The sequence below is a fragment of the Colossoma macropomum genome, unplaced genomic scaffold (genome assembly GCF_904425465.1).
Source record: "Colossoma macropomum unplaced genomic scaffold, Colossoma_macropomum, whole genome shotgun sequence".
In the NCBI taxonomy this organism is placed as follows: Eukaryota; Metazoa; Chordata; class Actinopteri; order Characiformes; family Serrasalmidae; genus Colossoma; species Colossoma macropomum.
In genome coordinates, this window is record NW_023494801.1 from 28894791 (window position 1) to 28907940 (window position 13150).

The 13150-nt window shown below is 41.0% G+C and overlaps 1 protein-coding gene across 1 annotated transcript in view; it reads left to right on the forward strand.

Annotated features, from left to right (window-relative positions):
* LOC118820919 (protocadherin Fat 4) overlaps positions 1–13150 on the forward strand; it is a 150567-nt gene that overhangs the window by 79502 nt on the left and 57915 nt on the right. Inside the window, exons 3-4 of the mRNA XM_036589258.1 lie at positions 6772–7033; positions 7941–8291. Of these exons, the coding sequence (XP_036445151.1) occupies positions 6772–7033; positions 7941–8291 (613 nt within the window). The remainder of the gene's footprint in view (positions 1–6771; positions 7034–7940; positions 8292–13150) is intronic.

The following is a 13150-nucleotide window of genomic DNA, read 5'->3' on the forward strand; positions in this document are numbered from 1 at the left end:
AGCACCACACACATTACCATACCACTACCATGTCCTACTGTGTTAAATAATGTCTGCTCAACATCGGTTCTGCAGTCTGAAATTAACTGATGGTTAAGGGGTTGGAGCAGGGATACCCCTTTTCCCCAGGGCTATTCAACTCTGGTCCTGGAGGGCCTGCATCTAGCACAGTTTGGTGATTTCCCTGCTCAAGCACACCTGATTCAACTCATCTGTTAATCCCCTGGTTTAATGGATATGTTTAGGAAATGTACTGGAAGTACCAAATTGTGCTGATAACAGCTCAGTAGGGAGCTGAATACCCCTGGAGTGGAAGGTAACCAATAAACTTTGGCTGACAACAGATGACAACAGGCTACAGTCTGTAATTGGACATCTGTATTGTGGACTTACAAGATATGTGAAAGTGAGAGAGTGGGGGAAGAGTAGACTTGGCTAGCAAGAACACAATCAGAAAGATCTAGAGCTTCATCCACTAAAGCCATATGTGTGACAAAGATAGAAGAAGCCAAGCTTTAAGACAGTTGACCAGTAGGCCAAGATTTAAACATCCTAACAATCTCCGCCATTTAACTGCTGAACATGTGCAGACCGTGTGGTACAGATGGAAACACTGTTCCCCCAATCTCTCTCCTTCCTGACCAATTCCAGTTTTCAGTGACAAGGAGAGAGAATAGGAAGGAAGGATGGAAGCAAGCAAACTTGTGCCAGAATGTGAAATTGTGAAGACACAGCCAATAGTTAGCTCTCTTTTTTCAGAGCAGCATCTTCTAACAGTCACATTTCAACATTAAAATAATAAACTATTGCCCGAGCTTTTTTACTATCTTTATAAATGATAGCTTGCTGAAAAATAACATCTTGCAAATTTCCTCTTTCCATAAATATAGTTGTTCAGCTAAGATATGTATGGTGTGTGAAGTCTGCTTCTCTGGTTTTGCACTGGAGCCTCAAAGCTAATGTAGCTAAGAGGTAATAGATGCACGGTAGCACCGTACCTGCTAACAACAAACTTGTTAAGTAATCTCAAGCAGACTTTCTTATGTGGTTTCCGACTCTGAATGACACACTCTCACCTTTAAAAATGGACAAAAGTACCTTATATAATTAAACAGTACTAGTAGCTATAGTGAAGCATTCTTTTTTTTTACCGTATGTCACATAGAGTGAAAAACTACAAGTGTGTTTGAGATTTGCTGTTTGAGTTTGTTGTTAGCATGTAGTTTGTAGGATGCTAACTGGCTTCCATTACTTGTTAACTAGATGCAGCTTGTTGCAGTTTGAAGCAAATATATAATGTTTTAGGCTGAATTTACATGTTGGCAGGGAAAAACTGTCCTTCTGTGACTTATAGTAGAATTGGTACACAGCTCACGATAGTATGAAGCCATGCACATGTTACCATGATGACCTTACTGGTGTTTCTGCTTGTGTGCAGTATGATGGTGTTAGCCACTATGTTATCATAAAAGTGTTTTGAACGCATGGTAATGTTTTTGCTAATATGTTTTCACTGAAGTTTGGGAGTTTATGTTTATGAAATGGTACACTTGGACTTGGCTATGACCACTCAGGGCCTGTGTTCCCAAAAAAATTTGTATCTGGTTTATTCTGCTGCTGCAGTTGATGGTAAAACTTGGGAACTTGGGAAAATTGAACTTGATGGATCACTGGTGGTTGCAGAACTTCCCGCTACTTCTTTAATAAACAATTAAATATCTAGGTTGCCATCATTCATCTACAGCCAGGATGTAAACACAGCATTAGGCATTCAGTTTTCATAAAGCCTCCATTATTGCCATATCTTGTTAACAACATTAGCCTCATACAGCATATGGACAAAAGTATCGGGACACCTACACATTGCACCTACAGGAGCTTTTATGACATCTTATTCTAAATCCATACTCATTAATATGGACTTGGTCCCCGCTTTGCAGCTATAACAGCTTCCCCTCTTCTGTGAAGCTTTCTACAAGATTTTGGAGTCTGTCTGTGGGAATCTTTGCCCATTCATCCAGAAGAGTATTAGTGAGGTCAGACACTGATGTTGGACGAAAGGGTCTGGCTCACAATCTCTGTTCTAGTTCATCCCAAAAGTGTTCAATGGCATTGGTCAGGGCTCTGTGCAGGCCAGTGACGTTCCTTCACACCAAACTCTCTTAATCATGCCTTAATTGACTATGCACTTGGGCAAAGTCATGCTGGAACAGCAAAGGGCCTTTCCCACAAAGTTGGAGGCATACAGTTGTCTAAAAGGTCTTAGTGTACTGAAGCATTAAGACTTCCCTTGACTGGAACTAAGAGGCCTAGACCAATCCCTGAAAACAACCCCATAACATTATCCCTCCTCCACCAAACTTTGCACTTGGCACAATGCAATCAGGCAGGTAAGGTTCTCCTGGCATTCACCAAACCCAGACCCGTCCATCAGACTGCCAGATAGAGAAGTGTGATTCGTCACTCCACAGAACACGCTTGGCATTGTGCTTGGTGATGTAAGGCTTGCATGCAGCAGTTCAGCCATGGAAACCCATGCCATGAAGCACTCGGCCCACACTATTTGTGCTGATGTCAGTGCTAGAGGAGGTTTGGAACTCAGGGGCACCTCAGGACTCGGCAGCCCCACTCTGTAACTTTACATGGTCTTTGTGGCTGATTTGCTGTGGTTCCTAAATGCTTCCGCAGTTGAACGTGGAATATCTAGGAGGGACGAAATTTAGTGAACTGACCTCTTGCAATGGTGGCATTCTATTAGAGTACCATGCTCAAATTTAGTGAGCTCTTAAGAACAACCCATACTTTCACATATGTTTGTAAAGGCAGGCTGCATGGCTAGGTGCTTGATTTTATACACCTGTGTCAGTGGGACTGAATAAAACACCTGAATTCAATGATTAGGAGGTGTGTCCCAATACTTTTGTCCATATATTGTAGTTTCAGTCCAAAACCAAAGGTGCAAACTTTGAGTATATTTGAGGTAAAGGGGTAAATGTAATAGTTTGATTCTGTTTTGCCAAAATAGATTTTAACAGGTGTTAAAACACATTGTTTTTAGTAGCTAAAGAGCACTCCATGCCTGTAGCGGCCCACCTGCTCTGAGTCAAGGGCCTTCAGGGGAGTCCATACAGATACACTGCAGACGTGCTTTTATGTGTGTGCGAGTGTCAGTTTAAAGTGACTTTAATTAGGCTGCTGCGTTGTAATTTGGCTGACAGCTTGTCACCGTGTGAGTGCACTGGGTTCGATCCTGTTTCAGGAAACTGGGATTTCCTGCGAGAGCCTGAATACTTCTCCCTCTCTTTCTTCTCCCTTCTTTCTCCTGTTCTTTCTTTTCCCTCTATACCTCCAGCTCTCCATCTCTGAGTTAACCGAATTTCCTTATGCCCTCAGCATCCTGTTGTGTTTTAATTGCAGTGCTCCCCCCATGCAGGACTATAAAACTCGTAAACTCTTTAGTGGGAGTTGGACAAGCAGTCAGTGTCAAATACAGAGGCCCCCTCTTTGCCCCCCCCCCCTGCAATTCACAGTCCTAACACAACTTTAATTGGCTAGCAAAGGGAATAGTGATGGGGGAGCCCAGGTGGTTGATGGGAAATCCAGATTGTGAGCTCTGATCGATGACAGCAGGGGCCTAGGAATAACCTTTTTTTTCCCCTTGTCTGTCTTTTCGTATTCCTATTTTTCTTTTTTTTTCTTTCTTTCTTTCTTTCTTTCTTTCTTCCTTCTTTCTTTCTTTCTTTCTTTTTCTCTTTCTGTCTCTGCTGGTGACCATTTGAGACAATTAAGAGAGACAATTCCTATCCTAATCTATCCTAATCTTATTATCCAGAGTTTTCAGGGGAACACTGTAGAGAGATGTCCAATGCGACAGAGCTTGCAGATATAAGAGATTAAAACGTAAACTTCAGAGGCACCTCTTGGGTTGTAAAGAGTGAATCTCAGTGTCGCTTGTTTATCGTGAATGGAAATATATTTGACAGTGTGTTGACTAGCATCCTTTGAAGTCGTGGAGCGTCTGTCCTGTGTGGAGCCAGTCGTCTGGGCCTCCATTGTTTTCGGCTTTAATGGGCCCATCACACTCCATCAGCACAATTATTCATCCGCCGTGTTATGGGTTCTCCTCCGACTTGCTGTAGTATCAGATGTTTAGCGGTTGTGCTTAGCGCAGGTACCGGGGGATCTATTAGCTGAATTTATAGAGGAATGCAATACCCCTCACAGTTCAAAGAGCAGGGGCAGGTCCGCTGGGACTGTTCTCCATTCGGCTACTGCTGTCTCTCTTTCTGTCTGTCTGTCTCTCTTTCTTTCTTTCTCTCTCTCTCAATTCAATTCAGTTCAGTAAGTTTTTTTAGCAAAATTATATTTATTTACAAAGCATCACTGAAACTATGAGAATGAATATAATGTTACAAGAAGATCTTGTTTAAAATGATCAACATTGTTTCAAGAAAAAATAGCAACTTAGATACATGGAGATGGAAGGAGATCAAAAAAGTTGTTTTGCAAACTGTGCCAGTATTCAAATACTGAAATTATTGCTCAGGTATCTGTTACGTTTTATCGCAAGAAAATGGAGAAAACAGGCAACAGGCCACAATTCAGTGAATCAGTGATTTATTGTTTAACAGTTACTGGAAATTACGAGTTATTGTAAATAACGTGTATAGTTAGCTACAATGAAACTAGTGCCTTAATATGAGCACATCACCAGGGATGGACTGAGAAGTGTCTACTGCATCTTTAATGCTAACTAGGCTAACTAGCCTAGCTTATATTAACTCTATCCATAAACATTAAAAAAAGTCTGGCAAACTAACCTGTAGAGTTATCATCCACTGAGGAAAAAAGACCCTGTGGCTAGACGACAAGTCCTAATCAGCATACAACATTGCGCCTGTTATCTTCAGTGTTAGCTCACTAACTCATCTGAAGAGGCAGCCTCTGTTACTCATCAAACCCAAAAACCTGCCTTTCTTTTGACTATTTTTGAATAATAAAGTATGTTTTCAAATGTATTACTCTGTGTGAAGCTATATTTTTATGCTTCTGATTTTATTGGTAACACCAGTGCTACCACTCAAAAAAGTAAGCCCACTTTTTCCCTTTGTTATCCATTTGCTATGTTCCACTTAAGGGCAGTCCATTAACTCTTACAGATACTCGAATATCAGAATTTGTCAGTCACTATTACAAACTGTTCTTTCTTTCTGTCTTCCTCTCTCTCTCTCTCTCTCTCTCTCTCTCTCTCTCTCTCTTTCTCTTTGTCTATCTGTCTCTCTCTCTCACTCCACTCTGCATCCCCCTTCTCTCTTGTTCTCTTGGTGGTGTAATGTGGTCTGCAGAAGGGTAGATTAGCATCTGAACTCTTGTGTACCTGCTCTAATGTATTCAGCGTCTGGGGAGAGAGGTATGTCTGCCCTGGTGTTGGACGTCCACTCAACACCATAGCATTGACCCGGTTGTCCGAAACCCAACACCAGCCTGAAGGGAAAGAAATACTTAGCACTCTCTCTAATTGGTATTAATAAATTCTGATGCTGGGCGTCCAGCAGTGTTTATGGCTGCTGGGGAGTGAACTGAAAATTGTATCAACACATTCTACACATGTTGCATTTTTGCTGAAGTTTTGCATGTGTTTTTAGGTGTTTATAGCTAGCCTTGTGTTTGCAAGCACGCTAAGCTGAATAATTTGAATAGTTCAGTATGCACCTGTTAAAACAAACTGGTCTTAGTGAATGCGACAGATGAAAAATTTAGCATAGTGGGACTTTGCTAGTTAGCAGGAGTGGATGGCATAATGATTCTGTATCTGAGCTCAAATCTTGGAGGTCTGTTCATAACTTGAGCCTTCACACTGTTTTTTGTGTTTTTGCTTGTTAATGCTGTAATTTTTGGCAGGAACCTGACAGTAACGTTTTGGCCTATAACTGTATTCTTAGATTGTGTACAACTTCAGCCAATGAAATATGACACTCAATAAACAATCCTATAATAGAAATTACTAGTCTACAACCAACTAACCAAAGCCAAGGGATCTAAAAATGTGGCAAAATGTATCACTGAACCAATAAGACAGGTGATTCATTTTTTCTATTGATGAAGGAATGAAATAGTCTATGTTGAGAAACTAAGGCATCCTGGTTTGCCCAGTAACTCCAGTTCCATGGAAAAACTCCATCTCTCTCAGGTAAAGAATTGAGAAGGAGTGATACTCTAAAATGCTTGGTCTGATAGGGTTAATAGACAATTCATTTTTTTCCTCTGCTGTGACTTATCTGATTCAACTTGGTCTTGATTGGTCTGCTGGGTTCTAGGTTTAACCCCTTAAAATTCCAAGCAAACTACGGCTTATTATTAATTAACTACAGATATTTCAAAGCAAACTAGTCTAACTATATTTAGGTTATAGAATTGTGTAGTAAAACGTTGGGCCTGCCGGCAGGCCCTGGCCATTTAAGGGGTTAAAGCAATAGTTTGTCAAAAATCCAGTCTAATTTCCACAATTTCCCCCTTACCCCAAATGTACTTGATCACCAAAGACATGTTTGGTCTCCAAAGTATGCGTCTTTGGTTTTACACTGGAGTTATGAGGCTAATTTAGCATGCATTTTGCACTATGCTAATCCCGTCTATTACTTTTTAGCTACATTAGCCACCTATCGTCAGTGCAAAGCAAAGGAAACAACTTTAGATTAACATGTGGAATAAAATCAATTTTTGCCAAACTTTCATCTTTGTCCAACAAATTCTCTCCTTTTTTTGCTGTAGGGTCCAAACGCTCTGGTCACATACACCATCATCAGTGGAGCTGACGACAGCTTCCGTATTGACCCAGAGTCAGGTGATCTCATTGCCACAAAGCGATTGGATAGAGAACGCCGGTCGAAGTACTCTCTCCTTGTCCGTGCGGACGACGGGCAGCAGTCCTCTGACATGCGGGTCAACATCACCGTTAGCGACGTGAATGATCACACGCCGAAGTTCTCTCGCTCCGTCTACTCCTTCGATATCCCTGAAGACATGGCCCCAGGTACATAATTGTTCTGTTTTTAAAATATTTTTTTTTCCTTATTATCTTTACAGGGTGACTGAATAAAGGAATAGCTTGATCAAACATGCTAGTATAGCCAGCGTGGTAAGTGGAAGCTAGTAGCCAACACAACTACTGCTAATTGGCTAAGTGACTTCATCTGCTGTTAGTAACAGTTAACTATTCCATTAAGACAGTTATTCCAGCTTGTTTCTTGAGCAGGACACTATGTATAGCTGTCTTTTAGATCATGTGAAAGCAATGACACACATCATGACGTTAGGTCGTTTGGTGCAACTGGTGATAGACCAGTCTAAGCTCATGTTCTATCGAACAAACTCTGTTGGAAGGGTCATTAGGTTCAAGAAGAATTCACTTTCTTTTTTGTCTTCGCAAATTTCAAACAGCTTGGTCAGTGGTAGAACATGACCTCACTGAGCTCAATAGGGATATGGGTGAGGTAAACAGTTGTAATGCACATGGGGTCAGAGTGGAGTGGATTAGACCGTGGTGGATTAGGGTAACCCAATCTGCTGCTTCATCGAGTAAAACAGGATCAAGCCTCTAAACCATCTAGGAGGAGCCCTGCCAGACTAAATATAATACACGGGTGACTTACAGCGTTCATCGCTGCAGAAAATCAAACCATAACTGTCTGGTCAGTGTCGCAGCCTCTGGTCGGGTTTTAAATGTTACAAACAACACTTCAGCTTTTTCCCGAAACCACAAAGATCAAACTGCTGCTCTCAGCACAACAATAATAAACTCCATTGGGAGTATGTGAAAGTACAAGCCAGCGTCTTTCTGTGTTTTTGTAAAGTGTGGTTTGCCTACGCTTTGATCCTTTCTGTGTTCGCCCGTCTCCTCCTTTTCAATTCTGTCTTCATTTCTTCTGTCCGCCTCCCAGGCTCCATTGTGGCGGCCATTTTGGCCAGTGACTCAGACTCTGGCGTGAACGGGGAGATCACCTACTCTCTGGAGGAAGATGACGATGACTCCACCTTCCTCCTGAACCCAGTGACGGGTGTATTTAACGTAACGCGACCGCTGGACTACGAGACGCAACAGTACTACATCCTGACCGTGCGGGCGGTGGATGGCGGAGGCCAGGCCAGCTCTGTCCGGGTCTACTTTAATGTTCTGGACGTTAACGACAATCGACCGGTGTTTAACGCCACTGTTTACAGCACGTCTATCTTAGAGAACCTGACCCCGGGATCTTCTGTCCTTGTGGTGGCGGCCAGCGATGCTGACGATGGTAAGATTTGTGAAAAAAGACCTGGTGTCATTACAAAGTTGTGTCTTAGCAACGGTAACGTTAAGAGAAGGAAGAAACATTCATAAGTTGAATGCACTTTAAATCTCTGTATTTAAATATTGGTTGTGAATGGTGAAAAAATATCTGGGAAAAAAAAAAAGTTAACATGAAGGTACAAGGTTTTGTTATCTAGGCAACAAACAATATACAATTCAAATAATAAAGAAATTTAGATGACTGGATAGATATTATGGGAAATAGCTATGAAATATGGAATATGCAGTTGTATGCAAGCTTGAACAACCTCACTGGAGCACAGCAGTTGTCCTATACATTGCTTGAAAATGATGAATAGACCATTAGAAAAGTTTCAAAATGGGAAAACTCTTCATAATAACTTACATTAAAAGCAACATTTTTAAAAGCAAACTTTTGCATAAGACTGTGTTGTACACCAACGTATGTAAATTGTAAAAGTTCTACCAGTGAATTTTTCTGTGGACTGTGTATAATTACTACATACATATAATGACATATACTTAAACTAAATTCAATTAAAGCTGTTAAATTAATGGTCAAGTGCCATTTATACTGAGCTTGAACTCTCAATTGTTTGAGAGTAGATTTGTGAAGTGAAAGTCAAGGAATTTGAGAGGAAAAAGCTTTTAATATTCCACCGACGTCACATCTTAACTTTTTTCGGCCTCAGATAACTCCAAGTATGTTGACATTCATCTGACCTGATTTTCTAATAGTTTCTCTCGCCATGAAAAATGTGCCTTTTGTAATGTTTTGTTCTGTGTGGCTCCAGCGAGACTATAGAATTACATCTCTTCTTCGGCGATAGATATTACATATGCATACTCTGCCACGGTGCAGCGTTATTCGATGCCAGAGAGCTGAAAGATGGAGGAGATCTGGCTTCAGTTTGCATTCTAGCCTAGCACATAACCCTGCATGCATATTTTAAACAGCCTGCCGTTACCTCTGCGCATATGTTAGACTAGCGCCACTCCCTTTTTAACATTTTTTGCTATGGCATTTTTGATCTAGAGTTAAAATGTACTGCATTATTGCATTAGCACTATGTCTATAACCCATGGCAGAAGTAGGCTAGCACCAGCCCCCTCCTGCATGTATTTTTTAGCAGCCTAACATCACCTCTCCATGTGAGCCTAGCACCACTGCTTACAGTTTCCATTTCAAGGTTTTGTTAGCCTAGCGTCTAGAGTATGTGTCAAGCTCCAGTCCTCATGGGCCAAAACACTGCAGACTTCATTACTCTGCCTCATTAAACACACCTGATTCAGCTCATCAGTTGATTAGCAAGGCCTTCATGAACTGAAAAACTCAGAGCTTTGGATGTAAGTAAACACTCTCTGCAGCACTTCGGCCTGGAAGGTCCCCAGTTTGACATGCCTGGTCCAGAGGGTTCAAATTTCCTTGCATGCAAGCAAACTAATACTAACTAACATGGCAAAGCTGGTTTAGTGCCATACCCTCCCTGCTTGTATTTTAAATGGCCTAGCCTCACCTCTCCACACGTTAGCCTAGCACCACTGTATTTTCCCTACTGGAAAAACTAGCATAGACTAGCATGCCTGGTCACCAGCGAAACCATCATATGTTGTGTTTTGGATGCAAGCTAAACCAGCACCAGACCAGGACTTGACCAGCTTTTAGTAGGGTTTAACTTCCTTTTCATGGTTTAGTTAGATTAGAGGGTTAAAATATCCTTGCATTTAACTCACATGGCAGAGCTAGCCTAGCACCACCCTCTCCTGTTTGTATTTTTAAGCAGTCTAGCATAACCTCTCACATATTAGCCTAGCACCAATGCCCTTTTAGCGTCTTTTTCACAGTTATTTTAGTGTAGAATCTACAGGGTTAAAATTTCCTTACCCACAAGTGTACCACAGTAGTGCTAATGCACACGGCAGAGCTAGCCTAGTGCATGTAAACAGCCTAGCATCACGTCTCCGCAGGTTAACCTAGCACCACTGCCTTGTAGCATTCTTTCCATTATTTTGTATGGTTGAAATTTCCACACTGCACTAGCACTAATTCACACAGCAGGGTTAGCCTAGCACCAGGCCTCTCCTGAAAGCATAGCGCCAAGCCGCCTCTCCCAGACTCCAAGTTAAATTGGTGTCTAATGTGGTTATGGTGACCTACATTCTTGCTTCTGGCGTTCCTTTCTCTCTCTACTGGTCTCACTCATCCATTCACTGTCTGTCCCCTCAGACGCTCTCCACACGCTCCTGATACTAGCTGTCTGGTGTAGCGCTGACCGTATCGCTCTCAAAACAGCATTGTTGGAGCTTCCTGAGTCGTGACCTCTCTGTCCGCGGCAACAGACGGGGGAGAGGGACTCCGGCCGATAAAGAGATTGCTTGTGTACTGTAAACAGGGGAGGAATTGTGGGAAGGTGCCGAGGCGTTCCGCTTCAGCAGGCCAGCGGCTGGCGTTCAGGACGCTCAATTTGAGCTCGTTTGCTGCGGGCTCGGGGCTACTGCTTTATCATCTGATACTACAGCTCTAAAGCTGTTCCAGCCAGTCAAGACCAGCTCATTACTGATTCGTTGACAACAAACGCAAGCTTGAAACGCACTTACTGTGTGAAGTGCCAGCTGTTTTTAAACCTCATTTCTTGACCCTCGTTGGTTCCCTGTGGCATATAGGCCTAAAATTGTCTTCGATTTTGTTTAAATATTTCGTAGCTTAGGAAAAAAGCAGGGGAATTTTGTTGAAAGTGGGGATGCCAAATTTTCAGTCAAAACCACATTTGTATTATTGTGAGTGGAAGAAGAGATATTTTGTTATTATATGAATTTGATGAGTTATTTTTGTGGGCCCAGGCTTGTTTTACAGAAATAAAAATATCCTTTTTTGTTTAAATTTGTTGAAATGGAAACAAACAGAAAAGTCAGAAGTGCAAAAGTTTGGGTGCCCATGGTCAAATGATATGTTTTGTTGAAGAGAAAATAAATGAACACGTTTTCTTTAGAGAACACAGTTCTGCATAATTTTTGCACTTTACTGTTTATTTGCTTAATTTAACATATTAAGGAAAACTAAAATGAAGTCTGTGCAAAAGTTATGACAGCTTTTAGATTTTTCTTTTCCCCGGTATGTTAAATTCAACAGTTATGCTCTAAAATCTGCTGTATTTAAGCTTGGTTAGAGGTGGTATGTAAAAAAAAAAAAAACATTTCCTATTCTGTAATGGGCCAGACTGGCATTTTAAATTTGTGAACAAAATGCCAATTACATAATTCCATAATCCAATAACATAAATCAAATTAAACATTAAATGGAAAGTAAGAGGCAACGGCCTATTTAAGACAATGAGTCATGCATAATTATGCTATGACATTTTGGTATAGGTGTAGCAGCATCACTTAATTACAGCGTGAGTGGACTTTCCTGACTCACATCACAAAACTGCAACGCAGATCAGCCAAAGAAAAATAATAAATAAACCAGCTGCCATTGTTGGAGCAATAATCATCCAATTCTGATTGCGTATCCCTGGTAAATTGAGAGGAAAGCCTTTTCAAAAAACCTCCACATAATATAGATTTTAGGATTTTAGGGTTCTTTGTGCACTGTCCTAGAACAGTGGTCACCATCCCTTTTTCTGGAGGTCTATTTTCCTGCAGACTTCGGCTCCAACCCTAATCAGCCCCACCTGAATCATCTAATTATCGGTTTCAGACGTCTTTCATTAGCTGAAGAAGGTGTTTTAGATTTGGGTTGGTGGTGAAACGTTCAGGAGGTGGAGGGTTGGTGACCACTGGAGGGTTGGTGACCAAGATTCTAGGAAGGGTTCTTTGTGCTATGCCCTAGAAGAACCATTTTTGGTTCCTTAAAAACCTTTCAATGGCTGGTTCTTCAGAGAACCATTTTTGTGAATGAGATATATGAGAGTGAAGAACCATTTTAAAGTTTGAAAAACCTCCAAAGGAAGGGTTCTTTACACACTGCCCTAGAAGAACCACTTTTGGTTCCCTAAAAAAGTTTTCAATTGATGGTTCTTCAAAGAACCATATTTGTAAATTAGATATGTGCTGTGGAAAACTTTTTTCAAAGTTAAAGAACCTCCATATAATATAAAGATTCTAGGAAGGGTTCTTTGTTCAATGCCCTAGAAGAACCACTTTTGGTTCCCTAAAAAACCTTTCAGTGAACGGTTCTTCAGAGAATTTTTGTAAATGAGATATCTGAGTGTGAAGAACCATTTTAAAGTTGACCAAAGGAAGGGTTCTAGAAGAATGACTCTTGGTTCCCTAAAAAAGTTTTCAATCGATGGTTCTTCAAAGGACCAGATTTGTAAATGAGATGTGTGGTGTGAAAAACCTTTTTAAAGTTTAAAGAACTTCCACGTAATATTACATTTCTAATAGGGGTTCTTTGCAGACTGTGCTCGAACCACCTTTTGGTTCCCTAAAAAACCTTTCAGTGGATGATTCTTCAGAGAACCATCGTTGTAAACAAGAACATTTTTAAAGTTCAAAGAACCTCAATATCATAAAATGATTCTAAGAAGGGTTCTTTGCACACTGCCCTTCTTCTATGGCATTGCTCAAAGAACTCTTTGTGTTCACTTTTTTAAAGGGTTCATAGCAAAACGGTAGTAATAACTCTACGGTGTCATTTATGTTTAACATGCACATAAGTTTTAAACATGCTTGGACCTTTTGTATGAAATATCGCTGTTGTTCTGTTTTTGTTAGATAACCTTTTGACATCATTGCAGCAATGTGAGATGTGTCAGCAGTCTAGGGAGACATAAATTCTTCCTTTATCAAACAAGCACTCCTTGAATGCAGTAAAAGCTTGAACTAACAAAGATATTT